We start from the raw sequence: 18,964 nt of genomic DNA, 5'->3' as shown, positions 1-18,964 counted from the left end.
ATATGTGTATATATGCCCTTATTTGTGAATTGATGGTTTTGATGTGAGATAAAATGACTAAAATTGATAGATATATGATGAGATTAAAGATCCATGTGAGTTTATAAAATTTCTTAGAGTTTAGTTTAATAAAAATTAGGATCTTCTTGTCTATGTGTCTATTAAGTGATTTAACTTAAGATATGTGTAATTGAGCATGATAGTAGTGTTTTAATATGTTTGATTAAGTCTAATGTAAGCTAAGTAAAATTTGGACTTAGTTTAGTTTGAAGGAGTTTTTGAGTTCTCATATGATGTGGGGTTAACGAATGATAAAATGAGGTCAAATTGATTTATGATCATTTTGTGAAGTTGTCATGCTTTTGTTGAGAATTTTATGATGATATATGAGTTTTTCACTAGAGTTAGTTTACATGATAAAAAGGGAAATATATGTGTAAATGAGTTACATGATGTATGAGGTCAATAATGAATGATTGAGAAATTTTGAGCATGAGATTGAAAGAGAATTTGATTGATACGTTGTAGAAACGTTTTCCTTGGGATTTGAGTGGATGATGAAAGAAAAGAGTCAAGATTGAGTATTATGAGTATTTTGATGTATTTGAATGTTTTTAAGTGCTTTAAGTGCTTAAAATGAGTTTTGATGTGGTTGCTTTGTATAAATGTTAATTTGAGCATTAAGAGTTGGGAATGAATTTTTGGTGATTTTTCGTAGGCTACTGACCTACTGTGATCGACGGTTTGTCGATATCAAAAAGCTTTGAAAATTTTACATAATGTCCCTACATGAGTCTTGAGCACCTCTGTAAAATTTCAAGTCATTTGGACTTGATTTACTATTTTTATAAAATGCAAAACCAAATCTGCACATTTCTGCCGGGAATTTCAGAGAACAGGGGACAAAGTCATTCATTTCAGTGACTTCCTGTGTGAATTAGATTTCCAAATTTTTATGGTATCAACCTTACTGTATGGGCTAGATATCCACCAAATTTGAGCTCAATTGGACAACATTTACTATTTTAAAAAAATCAATGTTTCCGATTGCTCAAAACTGCCGAATATGGTAGACCTTGGTAAAAACGCCATATCTCTCAAACCACTTGTAGTTTCTGACTCTACTTTTTTTTAAATGAAACTAGACTCAAATACCTTTCTTTTGGTATGAGTCTGGAGTCCAGGGGATGTCGGAGTCAGAACTTGTTAAAGTTTGAAGTCGAGTCTGTGTAAAAACAGAACATGTCTTGATGACGTTTGATGGTATTTTCTTATGTGCCTTATGTGATTGTGTTGCCTAAGTGTTTTGAATGATATTAGACGAGTCTTATATGAGAGATGAATCGAGACTTAGAACCATGATTTTCTTGAAACCTATCCTTGGACTTAAGGTTTTGAAATGAGTAAAGAGTTTATGTAGAGTTGATTAAGAGATAGAATATAATATAGAGCATGAGTTGAGGCATGAGTTTTTGTCGTTGAGTTTCTAATCGGGATTCATTTTATGACATGAACCTTCGATGATGACGATGATCCCTGAAGACACGAGCAGAGCAAGGAAGTAAGTAACTCCACTTTGACGGGAGTTTTTGAGTAAGGTCTTCAGGTGGGCAATATTTTGAGTATAAATATATTATCCGAGTTTTCTAAAATGATTTGATGATATAATGATGTTATGAGATTAACAAATGTTTTGAGATAAATGATATTTGAGAACTGTTTGACTTGCCAATTTTTGATGTTGAGCTTGTGTGTTACCCTCTACTGATGAGACGAATTCGGTCCTGCCACAAGCGGGATTTTGTGCACAGAGGTGACTGTGAGCCGTCTTCGGGTCGGCCGGTCACGGTACTTGAGAGGGAGGCCTACTTCTCAGTACCTTTGATGATGAGTAGTGGAAGTGGTACATACATGATGAATGTTTAAACTGCGCAGTTACTTATTTATGATGTTGATTATGAAAACTGCATGCACAGATTCATTGATACTAACTTATTTCTGTGTATTGCTGAGATGTGGCAAGCTTCAAACTTATAGCTCTAAGAGCACCTTTCTTGTTTTTCGGCATTTGCCCACTGAGTATTATGTACTCACGCCCTGCATGTATTTCTAAATGTGCAGGCTAAGCAAGGAGTGAGATTGGTCTGGTGCTGGTGGGGGATCGTTAGATGACGTATTTACTTTATCGTATTTCCTTTTTATCGATAAAGTCTTGTTGTGAAGTTACTTTAAATATAAATCAAGTAATATACTCACGGTTATGTGTCTCCATACATGTAACTGGTTCGCCTTTTGCTGCGATACTCTGCATATTATGTTTCCTTATGAAAAATAAGCTATACCTGTTTTGTTTTTGTTCGTGAAATTCCTGATAATTAAAAAGTTATAACGACGTTGACGATTTTACCCTTGGGTTCAATTAATAATATTTTCCTTAGCATGCTTTGATGTGAGCTTCCGCTTGATGTTCGACCTATTCTTCTTATCTTTTATTCTTTAAAAATAGTCGTATCGATACTCGTACCCCACTATCACTAGTGTCGGGATTTCGGGCTGCGACAGTTTACCACCAATTCGAGGGATTGAGCATCAGATTGACTTTGTGCCCGGCGCTACACTGCCGAACCGACCAGCTTACCGAACCAATCCGGAGGAGACAAAGGAGTTGGAGAGGCAAATTGGCGAGTTATTGGCCAAAGGGCATGTGAGGGAGAGTTTGAGTCCTTGTGCGGTACCCGTTCTACTTGTACCAAAGAAGGACTCGTCTTTGAGGATGTGCTGTGATTGCCGAGCCATAAATAACATCACGGTAAAGTATCGCCATCCTATCCCTCGTTTAGATGATATGCTAGATGAGTTGCATGGTTCTTGTGTCTTTTCCAAGATCGATTTGCGTAGTGGATACCATCAGATTAGGATTAAGGAAGGTGATGAATGGAAAACTGCTTTTAAGACAAAACTTGGTTTGTATGAGTGGTTAGTTATGCCTTTTGGTTTGACTAATGCGCCTAGTACGTTCATGCGTCTTATGAATCATGTTTTGCGTGCTTTCATTGGCAGATTTGTTGTTGTCTACTTTGATGATATCCTCATTTATAGCCAGAATCATGATGAGCATGTTGAACATTTGAGGTCTGTTATGGATGTGCTTCGAAAGGAAAAGTTGTTTGCTAACCTTAAGAAGTGCATTTTCGGTACGGACAAGCTTGTGTTTCTTGGTTTTGTTGTTAGTGCGCAGGGTGTACAGGTTGATGACGAGAAGATACGAGCTATCCAAGAGTGGCCAACGCCGACGAATGTTGCAGCAGTTCGAAGCTTTCATGGACTTGCTAGCTTCTATAGGCGATTCGTGCCTCATTTTAGCAGTGTTGCAGCACCATTGACGGAAGTCATCAAGAAGAATGTGGAGTTTAAGCGGGGCAAGGCGCAAGAGGAGGCATTTCAGCAGTTGAAATACAAGTTGACCCACGCCCCGGTATTATCTCTTCCTAATTTCTCCAAATCTTTTGAGATTGAATGTGATGCTTCTGGTGTTGGCATTGGTGCAGTGTTGATGCAAGAGAGACGACCCATTGCGTACTTCAGCGAGAAGCTAAACGGGGCGACGTTGAGTTATCCCACGTATGATAAGGAGCTGTACGCATTGGTGAGAGCTTTGCAAACGTGGCAGCACTACTTGTGGCCCAATGAGTTCGTCATTCACACGGACCACGAGTCGTTGAAACACTTGAAGGGGCAGCACAAGTTGAACAAGCGGCATGCGAGGTGGATGGAATTCATTGAGACGTTTCCCTACGTCATCAAATACAAGCAAGGTAAAGAGAATGTGGTGGCTGACGCACTTTCTCGGAGGTATGCCTTGATCTCTACCTTAGATGCTAAGTTGCTTGGTTTTGAGTGTATCAAGAGTTTGTACGAGCATGATAGTGATTTTGGTGAGATTTATATAGCATGTGCGAGAGCTGCTAGTGGAGAGTATTTTAGGCATGATGACTATCTTTTTAGGAAGAATAAGTTATGTGTTCCTAAATGTTCTTTACGTGAGTTGTTATTGCTGGAATCTCATGGTGGGGGATTGATGGGACATTTTGGTATTGCTAAGACTTTAGCTGTTCTGCATGAGCATTTCTTTTGGCCTCATATGAAACGTGATGTTGAGAGAATTTGTGGTCGATGTGTTACATGTAAACAAGCTAAGTCTAGGGTGAGTTCCCATGGATTGTATACACCATTGCCTATTCCTACAGCACCTTGGATTGATATTTCTATGGATTTTGTGTTAGGTTTGCCTAGGACTAAGCGTGGTCGAGATTCCATCTTTGTGGTTGTTGATCGATTTTCAAAGATGGCACATTTTATTCCATGTCATAAATCTGATGATGCATCTCATGTAGCTGATCTATTCTTTAGAGAGATTGTTAGATTGCATGGCATGCCTAGGACTATTGTTTCCGACAGGGATTCGAAGTTCTTGAGTTACTTTTGGAAGACTTTGTGGTGTAAGTTGGGTACTAAACTTTTGTTTTCTACTACTTGTCATCCACAAACTGATGGTCAAACAGAGGTAGTGAATAGAACTTTGTCTACTTTGCTTAGAGCTATTATCAAGAAGAACATTAAGTCTTGGGAAGATTGTTTGCCTCATGTTGAGTTTGCTTATAATCGTTCTGTTCATTCTGCTACTCAATTTTCGCCATTTGAGATTGTGTATGGATTTAATCCTTTGACTCAATTGGATTTATCTCCTTTACCTGAGCATGAGTATACTAACCTTGATGGCAAGAAAAAGGCTGATTTTGTGAAGCAGATTCATGAGAAGGCAAGGCTGAATATTGAGAGGCGCACGAAGCAGTATGCCGAGCAAGCCAACAAAGGACGTCGCAAAGTAGTGTTTGAGCCCGGTGATTGGGTATGGCTGCACATGCGCAAGGAAAGGTTTCCATTGCAGCGGAGATCCAAGTTACTGCCTAGAGGCGACGGGCCATTTCAAGTGTTGGAGCGCATCAATGACAATGCCTACAAGTTGGACTTACCAGGTGAGTATAATGTGAGTGCTTCTTTTAATGTGACTGATTTGAGTCCTTTTGATGTAGGTGATGCTTTGGATTTGAGGACAAATCCTCTTCAAGAGGAGGGGAATGATGCAGCCCAAGGTTCGTTGGTGCAAGACCCGGTGCATGTTCCTGTTGGTCCGGTTACAAGAGCACGAGCCAAGAAGTTCAAGGAGAGCTTGATGAGCTTAGTTCAAGAAGTGTGGGCTCAAGAGTTGATGAAGAAACCCATTGGAGATGGTGGAGTCGGCCCAAGTTTAATTAATATCATCAAGTGCGAGTGGGCCGAAGCGTGAAGACTTTATATGTTTTGAAGACTTATGTTTTTATTTATTTTCGGATTTTTAGCCCATAGTTTTCAGCTTGGTATTTCGAAAATAAGGGCCTTGTTTGGCAGCCCAGTTAATTTTCGAATTAGGGCTTCTTTGCTTGGTAGTTAAGTTGTTTCCTTATTATATTAGGTTTAGCCTTTGCCTATATATAGGCCACCATATGGACGAAATTTGGAGCCTACCTTTAATCAAATTGTGAGTTTTTATTCTCTCTTGAGAGTTTCGAATTCTTCTTGATTTTTCCAAGACGAATTCAATTTATCGACGTAACGGCGAGATTAACCAACCCTCGTCGGGTGTCATTCAGCGTCCCCGAGTTGCTGCGTCAACTGCACGTTGGGGTTTAGGGATCCGTTCGCCTAAATCATTCCGTGGGTTAGATTCAGAGGTTTTGGGATTTCCATCCTTTCCGTTCCAGTTCAGTCTTCCGCGTGCGTTGTGTTCGATCGTTCGGCAAGGATCGTATCAATATGTGAAATTGCTTGAGTTAGTTTACTAGGATTTGGGTATTTTTGAATTATGAGATCAATGTTTGGATTAATGATGTCTATATGCTAATTGGACTTTATAAAGGACTATGGCATGATTAAATTGTGAATTTTGAATGAAATGAAAAGTGTTAGTTTGAGGAAGAGGATGACATATATGTGTATCTATATGTGTATAATGAATTATGTGGTGAATGAGATCATGTTTGAGTATGATGAATATTATGTTGTACTTGAATGTTTTTTTTTTTTTTGAATGCTATAAGTGTTTAAAATGAGCTTTGATGAGTTTGCTTTGAAGAAATGTTGAGTTGAGCATGTTTGCTTGTGTGATGGAGTTCGGAGTCATTTTCATCATGCACTGGCCTACTGTTTCGAGGGGTTTTTGTTACTTAAACACCATGACAATTTTATGGTAAGTATATTTGAGAGTCTTAAGCACACCGGCAAAATTTCAAGTCATTTGGACTTCGTTTACTATTTTTATAAAATACAAAACCGAAACTGCACAGTACTACCGAGAGTTTCAGAGAGCAGGGGAAAGAGTCATTCATTTAAGTAGCTTCCTGTGTGATCTAGCTTTCCAATATTTTATGGCATTAACCTTATTGTGTTAGCTAGATATCCACCAAATTTGAGCCCAGTTTGACAACACTTACTATTTTTCAAAAATCCAAGTTTTCGATTGCTCAAAACTGCCGAATATGGTAGACTGTAGTAAAACAGTCATATCTCCTACAATACTTGGAGTTTTTGACTCCACTGTTTTTTATATGAAACTAGACTCGAAGACCTTTCTTTTGGTATGAGTCTCGAGTCCAGGAGGTGTCGGAGTCAGAACAGGTTATATTTTGAAGTTGAGTCAGTGTAAAAACAGAGCATGTTTTAATGATGTTTGATTGTGATTCTTATGTGCCTTATGTGATTGTGTTGTCTATGCGTTTGAATGAGATTAGACGAGCCTTATATGAGAGATAAATCGAGACTTAGTACCATGATTTTCTTGAAACCTATCCTTGAACTTAAGGATTTGAGATGAGTGGAGAGTTTATATAGAGTTGAGTAAAGAGATAGAATATGAGTGATGGAGACGCGTCCAAGCTGGCCAAGGACAAGATGGATCCTTTGATTATTCAAAGTGGGCCAATCACAAGAGCTAGAGCCAAAAGAATAAAGGAGTCCATGATGCTTTTAGTTGGTGAAATTAAAGCCCAAGTCCAAGACAATTCTACAATGGGCCAAATGGTGAATATTATTCAAGTTGGTGGGCTTGATGCTACTTGAAGTTTGGGCTCATTAAGCTATCATATTTTGGAGGCCCAAATTGAAGAATAAAGTCCACATTTTCGTCCAAATGGGTGCAGCCCACAAAATGCTCATTTTAAGTTACTTTTTTTTATGTTTAATAAGTGACTTTTGGTGTCCAAGAGACATACCAAGTGTTTTGGAGTTACATTTGTGATTTTATGTGCCTTTTTAATGGTTTTAAGTAGTGGTAAGGGAGTGGGGCTCTCAAGAGACCCTTTGAGCCTATAAATAGGCATGTAAATCACTTGTATTAGAGACACCATTGATATAAACGAAAATTGCTTATGCTTAGTGAGTTGAATTCTCTTTGTTGAGTTTTTCACTTGTTTTAGAACTTATCAAGACACTTGAGCAAGGTCTTGTGGCGTTCATCCATACCGAGGTTCTTGGTTGATTTATATAGCCAACGGGTCGAGGTTTCTACGCTCTTTGGGGTTGATCAAACTAGATTCTCGATCTAGGGAGTCCGCTGCCTACTCACATACGTCGGGTTCTTGGGTCATTATATCCAACGGGTCCTTCGTCCACTTCTATCCATATCATTTGGTTATCAGAGCAATCTGGTATTGATCCAAACTCTTATCTTTTATTTTCTTCATCCTTTCATATATCTCTTATATTCATCCTCATTGTCCTAGAAAAATAGTTGCAAAAAAAAAAAAATCTGCAAAGTTCCAATATCCTTTTGTTTTCCATTGTTGTTACTTCATATAAACTAAAAAAAAACGAAAAAAAAATATATATATATATATATATATATATATATCCAAAAAAAAATCCAAAATTTCTATTTCACTTCAATTTTCCTTAGGAGTTTCACACACTTGTTCCAAAATATCAATTCTTGCATCCAAAGGCTGAAGTTTGGTGAATTTTACTTGTCTTGTTCTTTCTTGATTTGTTTTAGTTCATTTGAAATTCTTACAAACGAGAATTGAGTGGTAAAAGGCATTGAGTGGTGAGTTTATTTGAGGGGTGGTAAAAGCCTACGAGTGATACACGAGTGTTTGTGTGAGGATATATTTGTGTGATACACGAGTGAATTGTGAGGTCATGGAAAACACAAATCCTATTGAATTTACATTGCAAGCCATGCAACAACAATTTGCAAGGTTTGGAGCTGTTATGGAAAATGTAACAGAACGATTGCAGAGGCTGGAATTTCAAGCACCACCGAGGAATGAGGAGGAAGGAGAGAGCGAAGGAGAAGATGATCGTACATCAACACATCGAAATGAAAGGCGAGGAGGAGGTAGAAGAAGAAGACATCAAAATGAAGTTGATGGTGACTTGGGAAGCATCAAATTGAAGATCCCAACATTCCAAGGAAGGAGTGATCCTGAAGCCTATTTGGAGTGGGAGAGAAAGGTGGAGCTCATCTTTGAGTGTCACAACTACTCCGAGGAAAAGAAGGTTAGACTTGCTGCAATTGAATTCACTGATTATGCAATAGTTTGGTGGGATCAATTGACAACAAATAGAAGGCGCTATCGAGAGAGACCAATTTCCACGTGGGAGGAAATGAAAAGCATAATGCGTAAGAGATTTGTACCTTCTCATTATTTTCGTGAATTGTATCAAAAATTACAATCTATGAATCAAGGTACTAAATCTGTTGATGAGTACTACAAAGAGATGGAGATTGCCATGATTAGGGCAAATGTTGATGAGGATAGAGAGGCAACCATGGCTCGATTCCTATGCGGGCTGAATAAGGAGATTGCAAACATCGTTGACCTACAACACTATGTGGAGCTGGAGGATATGGTTCACATGGCCATGAAAGTGGAGAGGCAATTGAAGAAGAAGGGAACCTTTCAAAGGAATTTTCCAACAAGTTCTCAATCTTCAAAGTCGAAGGAGTGGACTTCGTCTAAGTCAAATTTTGGGGCAGCCTCTAAACCTCAAAATGATGTGTCCAAATTCAAGTCCAACGAAGGCGAAAAGGGCAAAGGTATCTCTAATTCTACATCTTCTACTAGAAATAGAGATATCAAATGTTTTCGATGTCAAGGTGTTGGACATATTGCATCTCAATGTCCAAACAAAAGGGTGATGGTCTTGAAGCCGAATGGAGAAATCGAATCTGAAAGTGAACATGATGATGATGATGATGATGAAGATGATGAACAATTGGAGGAGATTGTACCGGAACATGGTGAGCTTTTGGTGGTTCGAAGGGCTCTAAACGTGCAAATCAAACAGGAGGAAGAACAAAGGGAGAACATCTTCCACACAAGATGTTTAGTCCAAGGTAAAGTTTGCATGTTAATTATTGATGGTGGTAGTTGTACCAATGTTGCAAGTGGCGAGATGGTGGAGAAACTGAACTTAAAAACTGAACGGCATCCTCATCCATATAAGCTACAATGGCTTAATGAATGTGGTGAAATTCGTGTGACCAAACAAGTTCTAATTTCATTTTCTATTGGCAATTATAAAGATGAAGTTCTTTGTGATGTGGTGCCAATGCATGCTAGTCACATTCTTTTGGGGAGGCCATGGCAGTTTGATCGAAGGGTGACCTATGATGGATTTCGCAATCACTACACCTTCAAGCACAACAACAAATCCATCATGCTTGTTTCTTTGACACCTCAACAAGTTCAAGAGGACCAGCAGAAATTGTCTCAAGCAAGGAGAGCTCGTGAGGTTGAGGGCAATAAAAGTGAGGTAGTCAAAAAAGAGTCGAGTGAAAAAAAGAGTCGAGAGAAAAGCAAGAGTGAGGGAAAAGAAAAACAGAATTTTTATGTGAGAACAAAAGAAATAAAGAGTGCAATAGTCAAAGAAAAGAGTGTGTTCATTTTGGTGTACAAAGAGTCATTCTTTAGCACTAACGAACTAACCCCATCTTTGCCTAGTACTTTTGTGTCTCTTTTGCAGGAGTTTGAGGACGTCTTTCCCGAGGAAGAACCAAGTGGATTACCTCCTTTAAGAGGTATTGAGCATCAAATCGACTTTGTTCCCGGAGTTGTTCTACCAAACCGACCAGCTTATCGGGCCAATCCGGAAGAGACTAAAGAGATCCAAAGGCAAGTCCAAGAGTTGTTGGAGAAAGGAAAGATTCGTGAGAGCATGAGTCCATGTGCTGTACCGGTGATTGTTGTATCCAAGAAAGATGGATCGTGGAGAATGTGCATGGATTGTCGAGCAATTAATGATACGATCCTTGCCGATCGATCGAACACAACACACGCGGAAGACTGAACTGGAACGGAAAGGATGGAAATCCCAAAACCTCTGAATCTAACCCACAGAATGATTTAGGCGAACGGATCCCTAAACCCCAACGTGCAGTTGACGCAGCAACTCGGGGACGCTGAATGACACCCGACGAGGGTTGGTTGATCTCGCCGTTACGTCGATAAATTGAATTCGTCTTGGAAAAATCAAGAAGAATTCGAAACTCTCAAGAGAGAATAAAAACTCACAATTTGATTAAAGGTAGCTGAAAATTTCGTCCAACACAAAGCCTTATATATAGGCAAAGTAAAGACTAAACCTAACTTGACTAACAAGCAAAAAGAAGCCCTAATTTCGAAATTCACAAGGCTGCCAAACAAGGCCCTTATTAATTCGAAAATAACAAAGCCCTTTAAACTAATGGGCTGCGAAAATAACAAGACTGAAATAAATAAATGAAGTCTTCAAAATAATTAAAATCTTCAAGCTTCGGCCCACTCGCATGTAATGAGATTAATTAAGCACGGGCTCAATTCGCCAACTCCAATGGGTCTCTTCATCAACTCTTGAGCCCACACTTCTTGAACTAAGCTCATCAAGCTCTCCTTGAACTTCTTGGCTCGTGCTCTTGTAACCGGACCAACAGGAACATGCACCGGGTCTTGCACCAACGAACCTTGGGCTGCATCATTCCCCTCCTCTTGAAGAGGATTTGTCCTCAAATCCAAAGCATCACCTACATCAAAAGGACTCAAATCAGTCACATTAAAAGAAGCACTCACATTATACTCACCTGGTAAGTCCAACTTGTAGGCATTGTCATTGATGCGCTCCAACACTTGAAATGGCCCGTCGCCTCTAGGAAGTAACTTGGATCTCCGCTGCAATGGAAACCTTTCCTTGCGCATGTGCAGCCATACCCAATCACCGGGCTCAAACACTACTTTGCGACGTCCTTTGTTGGCTTGCTCGGCATACTGCTTCGTGCGCCTCTCAATATTCAGCCTTGCCTTCTCATGAATCTGCTTCACAAAATCAGCCTTTTTCTTGCCATCAAGGTTAGTATACTCATGCTCAGGTAAGGGAGATAAATCCAATGGAGTCAAAGGATTAAATCCATACACAATCTCAAATGGTGAAAATTGAGTAGCAGAATGAACAGAACGATTATAAGCAAACTCAACATGAGGCAAACAATCTTCCCAAGACTTAATGTTTTTCTTGATAATAGCTCTAAGCAAAGTAGACAAAGTCCTATTCACTACCTCTGTTTGACCATCAGTTTGTGGATGACAAGTAGTAGAAAACAAAAGTTTAGTACCCAACTTACACCACAAAGTCTTCCAAAAGTAGCTCAAGAACTTCGAATCCCTATCAGAAACAATAGTCCTAGGCATGCCATGCAATCTAACAATCTCTCTAAAGAATAGATCAGCTACATGAGATGCATCATCAGATTTATGACATGGAATAAAATGTGCCATCTTAGAAAATCGATCAACAACCACAAAGATGGAATCTCGACCACGCTTAGTCCTAGGCAAACCTAACACAAAATCCATAGAAATATCAATCCAAGGTGCTGTAGGAATAGGCAATGGTGTATACAATCCATGGGAACTCACCCTAGACTTAGCTTGTTTACATGTAACACATCGACCACAAATTCTCTCAACATCACGTTTCATATGAGGCCAAAAGAAATGCTCATGCAGAACAGCTAAAGTCTTAGCAATGCCAAAATGTCCCATCAAACCCCCACCATGAGACTCAAGCAATAACAACTCACGTAAAGAACTTTTAGGAACACATAACTTATTCTTCCTAAAAAGATAGTCATCATGCCTAAAATACTCTCCACTCGCAGCTCTCGCACATGCTAGATAAATCTCACCAAAATCAGCATCATGCTCATACAAACTCTTGATACACTCAAAACCAAGCAACTTAGCATCTAAGGTAGAGATCAAGGCATACCTCCGAGAAAGTGCGTCAGCCACCACATTCTCTTTACCTTGCTTGTATTTGATGACGTAGGGAAACGTCTCAATGAACTCCATCCACCTCGCATGCCGCTTGTTCAACTTGTGCTGCCCCTTCAAGTGTTTCAATGACTCGTGATCCGTGTGAATGACGAACTCATTGGGCCACAAGTAGTGCTGCCACGTTTGCAAAGCTCTCACCAATGCGTACAGCTCCTTATCATACGTGGGATAACTCAACGTCGCCCCGTTGAGCTTCTCGCTGAAATACGCTATGGGTCGTCTCTCTTGCATCAATACTGCACCAATACCAACACCAGAAGCATCACATTCAATCTCAAAAGATTTGGAGAAATTAGGAAGAGATAATACCGGGGCGTGGGTCAATTTGTATTTCAACTGCTGAAAAGCATCCTCTTGCGCCTTGCCCCACTTAAACTCCACATTCTTCTTGATGACTTCCGTCAAGGGTGCTGCAACGCTGCTAAAATGAGGCTCTGATACCAAATGATACGATCCTTGCCGATCGATCGAACACAACACACGCGGAAGACTGAACTGGAACGGAAAGGATGGAAATCCCAAAACCTCTGAATCTAACCCACGGAATGATTTAGGCGAACGGATCCCTAAACCCCAACGTGCAGTTGACGCAGCAACTCGGGGACGCTGAATGACACCCGACGAGGGTTGGTTGATCTCGCCGTTACGTCGATAAATTGAATTCGTCTTGGAAAAATCAAGAAGAATTCGAAACTCTCAAGAGAGAATAAAAACTCACAATTTGATTAAAGGTAGCTGAAAATTTCGTCCAACACAAAGCCTTATATATAGGCAAAGTAAAGACTAAACCTAACTTGACTAACAAGCAAAAAGAAGCCCTAATTTCGAAATTCACAAGGCTGCCAAACAAGGCCCTTATTAATTCGAAAATAACAAAGCCCTTTAAACTAATGGGCTGCGAAAATAACAAGACTGAAATAAATAAATGAAGTCTTCAAAATAATTAAAATCTTCAAGCTTCGGCCCACTCGCATGTAATGAGATTAATTAAGCACGGGCTCAATTCGCCAACTCCAATGGGTCTCTTCATCAACTCTTGAGCCCACACTTCTTGAACTAAGCTCATCAAGCTCTCCTTGAACTTCTTGGCTCGTGCTCTTGTAACCGGACCAACAGGAACATGCACCGGGTCTTGCACCAACGAACCTTGGGCTGCATCAATTAACAAGATCACGGTAAAGTATCGCTATCCTATTCCTAGGCTAGATGATATGCTTGATGAGTTATATGGGGCAATTGTGTTTAGTAAAATTGATTTGAAAAGTGGTTATCACCAAATTCGAATTCGAGAAGGAGATGAATGGAAAACTGCTTTCAAAACAAAGTATGGTTTGTATGAGTGGTTAGTCATGCCTTTTGGATTAACTAATGCACCTAGTACTTTCATGAGATTGATGCATCATGTTTTGAGAAATTTCATTGGAAAATTTGTGGTTGTTTACTTTGATGACATCTTGATCTATAGCAAAAATGTTGAAGAACATCTTGATCATTTGCGTGCTGTTTTAGACACTTTAAGAAAAGAATCATTGTATGCTAATCTTAAAAAGTGTTCTTTTTGCATGGATAAAGTTGTTTTTCTTGGTTTTGTTGTGAGTGCTAATGGAATTGAAATGGAAAAAGAGAAAGTGAAAGCTATGTTAGAATGGCCAATTCCTCAAAATGTGGCACAAGTTAGAAGTTTTCATGGTCTCGCTAGCTTCTATAGAAGATTTGTTAAGGATTTTAGCACGATTGCTGCACCTTTGAATGAGATAGTGAAAAAAGATGTTGGTTTTCATTGGGGGGAAAAACAAGAACATGCTTTTAATCTCCTTAAAGAAAAACTAACTTCTGCTCCTATTCTTGCATTACCTAACTTTGATAGAATGTTTGAGCTTGAATGTGATGCTTCTGGAGTAGGAGTAGGTGCTGTTTTGTTGCAGGATGGAAAGCCAATTGCTTATTTTAGCGAAAAGTTGAAAGGAGCTCAATTGAACTATCCAACCTACGACAAAGAGTTATATGCTTTGGTAAGAGCTTTGGAAACATGGCAGCATTACTTGTGGCCAAGAGAGTTTGTAATTCACACGGATCATGAATCTCTCAAATACCTCAAGGGTCAAGGTAAGCTTAGCAAGAGACATGTTAAGTGGGTGGAATTCATTGAATCTTTTCCATATGTGATCAAGTACAAAAAAGGGAAGGAAAACATTGTGGCTGATGCGTTGTCTCGAAGGTATGCTTTGATCACTACTTTGAGTTCTAAGCTTCTTGGTTTTGAGTCAATTAAGGAATTGTATGCCCATGATTCTGATTTTGGTTCTATATATTTAGCTTGTGAGCATGCTGCATTTGATAAGTTCTATAAGCATGAGGGCTATTTATTTAGAGAAAATAAATTGTGCATTCCTAAGTGTTCCATGCGTGAATTGCTTGTTCGTGAAGCTCATGGGGGTGGGTTAATGGGACATTTTGGTGTTCATAAGACTTTGGAAGTTTTGCATGAACATTTCTTTTGGCCTAAAATGCGTGTTGATGTTGAGAAAATTTGTGGAAGATGCATAACTTGCATGCAAGCTAAATCAAAATCACATCCACATGGTTTGTATAAACCATTACCTATTCCTAGTGCACCTTGGGAGGATATTTCCATGGACTTTGTTTTGGGTTTGCCTAGAACACGAAGGGGTAAGGATTCAATTTTTGTGGTTGTTGATAGATTTTCAAAAATGGCACACTTCATTCCATGTCATAAGAGTGATGATGCAACTCACATTGCTGATTTGTTTTTCAAAGAAATTGTTCGTTTGCATGGAGTTCCAAGAACAATTGTGAGTGATCGTGATGCTAAGTTTGTGAGTCATTTTTGGCGTGTGCTTTGGAATAAATTGGGAACTAAGCTTCTGTTTTCAACTACATGTCATCCTCAAACTGATGGTCAAACTGAAGTAGTTAATAGAACTTTGTCTCAATTACTTAGAATTTTGATTCAAAAGAACTTGAAAACTTGGGAAGATTGCTTATCGTTTGCTGAATTTGCTTATAATCGAAGTGTTCATTCTGCTACTAACTTTTCTCCGTTTGAAGTTGTTTATGGTTTTAATCCATTGAGTCCACTTGATCTAATTCCAATACCAATTGAGGAGCGTGCAAGTCTTGACGGGAAAGCCAAAGCTGAAATGGTGAAAAAGCTGCATGAAAAGGTGAGACTCAATATTGAGAAAAGAACGGAGCAATACATCAAGCAAGCCAACAAGGGCCGAAAGCAAATCATATTTGAGCCGGGAGATTGGGTGTGGCTACATTTGAGAAAGGAGAGATTTCCTTCAAAAAGAAAATCCAAGTTGCAGCCAAGAGGAGATGGACCATTCCAAGTGGTTGCAAGAGTGAATGATAACGCTTACAAACTAGACCTTCCAGGTGAGTATAATGTAAGTGCTACTTTCAATGTTGCTGATTTGTCTCCTTATTTTGGTGAATTAGATTCGAGGACGAATCCACTTGAAGAAGAAGGGAATGATGGAGACGCGTCCAAGCTGGCCAAGGACAAGATGGATCCTTTGATTATTCAAAGTGGGCCAATCACAAGAGCTAGAGCCAAAAGAATAAAGGAGTCCATGATGCTTTTAGTTGGTGAAATTAAAGCCCAAGTCCAAGACAATTCTACAATGGGCCAAATGGTGAATATTATTCAAGTTGGTGGGCTTGATGCTACTTGAAGTTTGGGCTCATTAAGCTATCATATTTTGGAGGCCCAAATTGAAGAATAAAGTCCACATTTTCGTCCAAATGGGTGCAGCCCACAAAATGCTCATTTTAAGTTACTTTTTTTGATGTTTAATAAGTGACTTTTGGTGTCCAAGAGACATACCAAGTGTTTTGGAGTTACATTTGTGATTTTATGTGCCTTTTTAATGGTTTTAAGTAGTGGTAAGGAGTGGGGCTCTCAAGAGACCCTTTGAGCCTATAAATAGGCATGTAAATCACTTGTATTAGAGACACCATTGATATAAACGAAAATTGCTTATGCTTAGTGAGTTGAATTCTCTTTGTTGAGTTTTTTACTTGTTTTAGAACTTATCAAGACACTTGAGCAAGGTCTTGTGGCGTTCATCCATACCGAGGTTCTTGGTTGATTTATATAGCCAACGGGTCGTGGTTTCTACGCTCTTTGGGGTTGATCAAACTAGATTCTCGATCTAGGGAGTCCGCTGCCTACTCACATACGTCGGGTTCTTGGGTCATTATATCCAACGGGTCCTTCGTCCACTTCTATCCATATCAATGAGATAGAGCATGAGTTAAGGGTTTATGAGTATGGATTTTAAAAGGATTAAAATGTTTTAAATCAATTCCATTTTAATGGAGTTTAAAATGCTTATTTAAGTCATTTATAAATGAATAATGGAATTTCGTATTCATTTACATGGAAATGAAATGTGTAGAATGTTATAAGACGGTGCATGATTATTATCTCTTATGTGAACATGTGAATTTCTAAATGATATTAAGTTTAAGGATGTTGAATTCTTTTATTTTGTTTGTTATGTGGTTACGTGATATTATGTGGTTAGTCGATGTTATGTTGGTTTTTGAGTGTTTTAATCGAAATGAATTATGGATGCTAGAACCCTAAAACACTAAAAGATACCCTAGGCACGTAGAATTAGACTTTGTCTTGTGACAATTTTCTTCACGAACTTACCGACTCTTCATCAATAAAGGTCCGGGCGACAGGAAGTGAAGCCGAAGAAGAAGCGACTCCACGCTAGCTTAAGAACGTTTGAGGTGGGCATTACTTTTACTATACGTATATAGAGATCCCCTGCGTGTCGTAGGCCTCTTATACGAATATATGCATGAGATGATTTTAACTGTTAATTTCAGTTTATTATTATGCCCAAATGATAAATGACTCTTATGAAATGAAAATGAAAATGGCTCTTATGAAACGAAATGTTTATGAAATGATTGACTGCCAAAAATGTTTATGTTTTTATATGAATCCTATCTGTGTTGGTTCGCCAACTTTAAAGGAAATCCAATTGGGATCCTATGCTAGACAAAGGTCGCTAGCTAGGGTTAACGTGTACACTCATGGAGACCACGAGTCGCTTGCGACCGGTCTTGGCGTCCGTGGTAAGGAGGCCTCCTTCCCGGCGCATGACAAAAAGGAACAGATATGGATCATATGAAGGAAAATGGGTCGGCCGGCCAATCTTATGAAAATGAAAGAAATGTTTTAGTAAGCGCAGGTCTTTCAAGAAAACCCCTGTGTGTTACTGTTATGGCAGTTCAATTTATATATGTATGCATGATTGTATTTTTTTCGGCATTTGTCCACTGAGTATTTTTATACTCAGCCCTGCATGTATTTCTAAATGTGCAGGTTGAGCAGCTGATGGAATGGAATGGTGTTGAGCGGGTGTTCCTTTGATCATTTCAAGAAATGTAACCTTGAGTATACATCTTCATATGTATATCTCACACGTTTTCCGCTGCAAAACACTTTGATTAGGATAACTCTATGTTATGAAGTTGTGACACGTGATATTGGATAAACCACCTTAATCAGTTCTCCTTTATGTGTATGTTTCATAAGTATCCAAATGATCATATATGATCCTAGCATTTTATCTATGAGTGACATTTCCATACTTTAATGTGTTAAGTAATTGTCCATTTCCGTTCCCACTCGTTGTTCACCCCAAGTCATAACCCCGGTTAACCCGTCATTGGGATAGTGGGCTGTGACAGAGTGGTATCAGAGCGGTTCGTTCGCTCTGGCCCTAGAAATCTTATTCTAAAGAGTCGAGTCTAGTTTGATTCTTTGGACTTTGATGCATGCCATGGAGGCAAAGGCTTTGACGCAAGCTAAGGGCGTTGAAAAGGAGCAGCCCATAGATAAAAAGGAGATTGGGTTTATGCAGAAGTCATTTCTTGCAAGGGCTTGTGATTGGATGTGGGCTGTGAAGGAGGAGAGGTTGATCATTGTGTTGCTGTTCAAGGTTCAAGAGAAGTCAGAGTTAGAGCCGAAGAAGAAGAATAATGCACAAGGGAAAAAAGCTATGGTCCAACAGTCAATTAATGCAAGGAACGAAAATTTGATTTTTGATCCCGGCATTTGGATTGACGACTTGGATTTGAGGACAAATCCCTTTCAAGAGGAGGGGAATGATGCATGCCATGGAGGCCCAAGTTACGTTGCATATGTGGGCTGATTTAATAGAGTCTTTTATTTTGTTTTATCTTATAATTTTCGTGGGTTATGTTAGGGTGGCTGAAATTAGGCCTTAGTTGAGTCAATTTTGAGTTTTATACCTTGTTTTGACTAAGGATATGTTTCCTTATTAGATTAGGAGTTATTTTCCATGTTTATTCTCCTAGTTTGGTTAGGTTTTCGCATACCTTATTTGTAGTCCTTATGATGGACGAAAATTAGGGCTTCTTTGCTTGGTAGTTAAGTTGTTTCCTTCTTAGATTAGGGTTAGTCTTTGCCTATATATATAGGCCTTCTTATGTTGGACGAAAAGGAGCATACTTTTATCAATAAACTTGTGAGTTTTATTTCTCTC

General features: G+C 39.1%; 1 protein-coding gene and 1 long non-coding RNA gene across 2 annotated transcripts; both read left to right on the top strand.

The window, feature by feature from the left end:
- Positions 1–8,232: 8,232 nt before the first annotated feature.
- Positions 8,233–10,337, top strand: LOC131023078 (uncharacterized). Its single transcript, XM_057952620.1, has 3 exons — positions 8,233–9,852; positions 10,063–10,211; positions 10,298–10,337. Exons 1-3 carry the CDS (start codon positions 8,233–8,235, stop codon positions 10,335–10,337), a joined length of 1,809 nt encoding a protein of 602 aa, XP_057808603.1.
- A 6,464-nt stretch (positions 10,338–16,801) lies between these two features.
- Positions 16,802–18,046, top strand: LOC131019858 (uncharacterized). The gene is made up of 2 exons (XR_009100502.1): positions 16,802–17,177; positions 17,779–18,046. It is a non-coding gene; the product is annotated as an uncharacterized LOC131019858 (long non-coding RNA).
- Positions 18,047–18,964: the final 918 nt, after the last annotated feature.

This window comes from Salvia miltiorrhiza, chromosome 4, assembly GCF_028751815.1.
Source record: "Salvia miltiorrhiza cultivar Shanhuang (shh) chromosome 4, IMPLAD_Smil_shh, whole genome shotgun sequence".
Classification (NCBI taxonomy): Eukaryota; Viridiplantae; Streptophyta; class Magnoliopsida; order Lamiales; family Lamiaceae; genus Salvia; species Salvia miltiorrhiza.
Note: the sequence above shows the minus strand (reverse complement) of the source record. Positions and strands in the feature narration are given on the sequence as shown.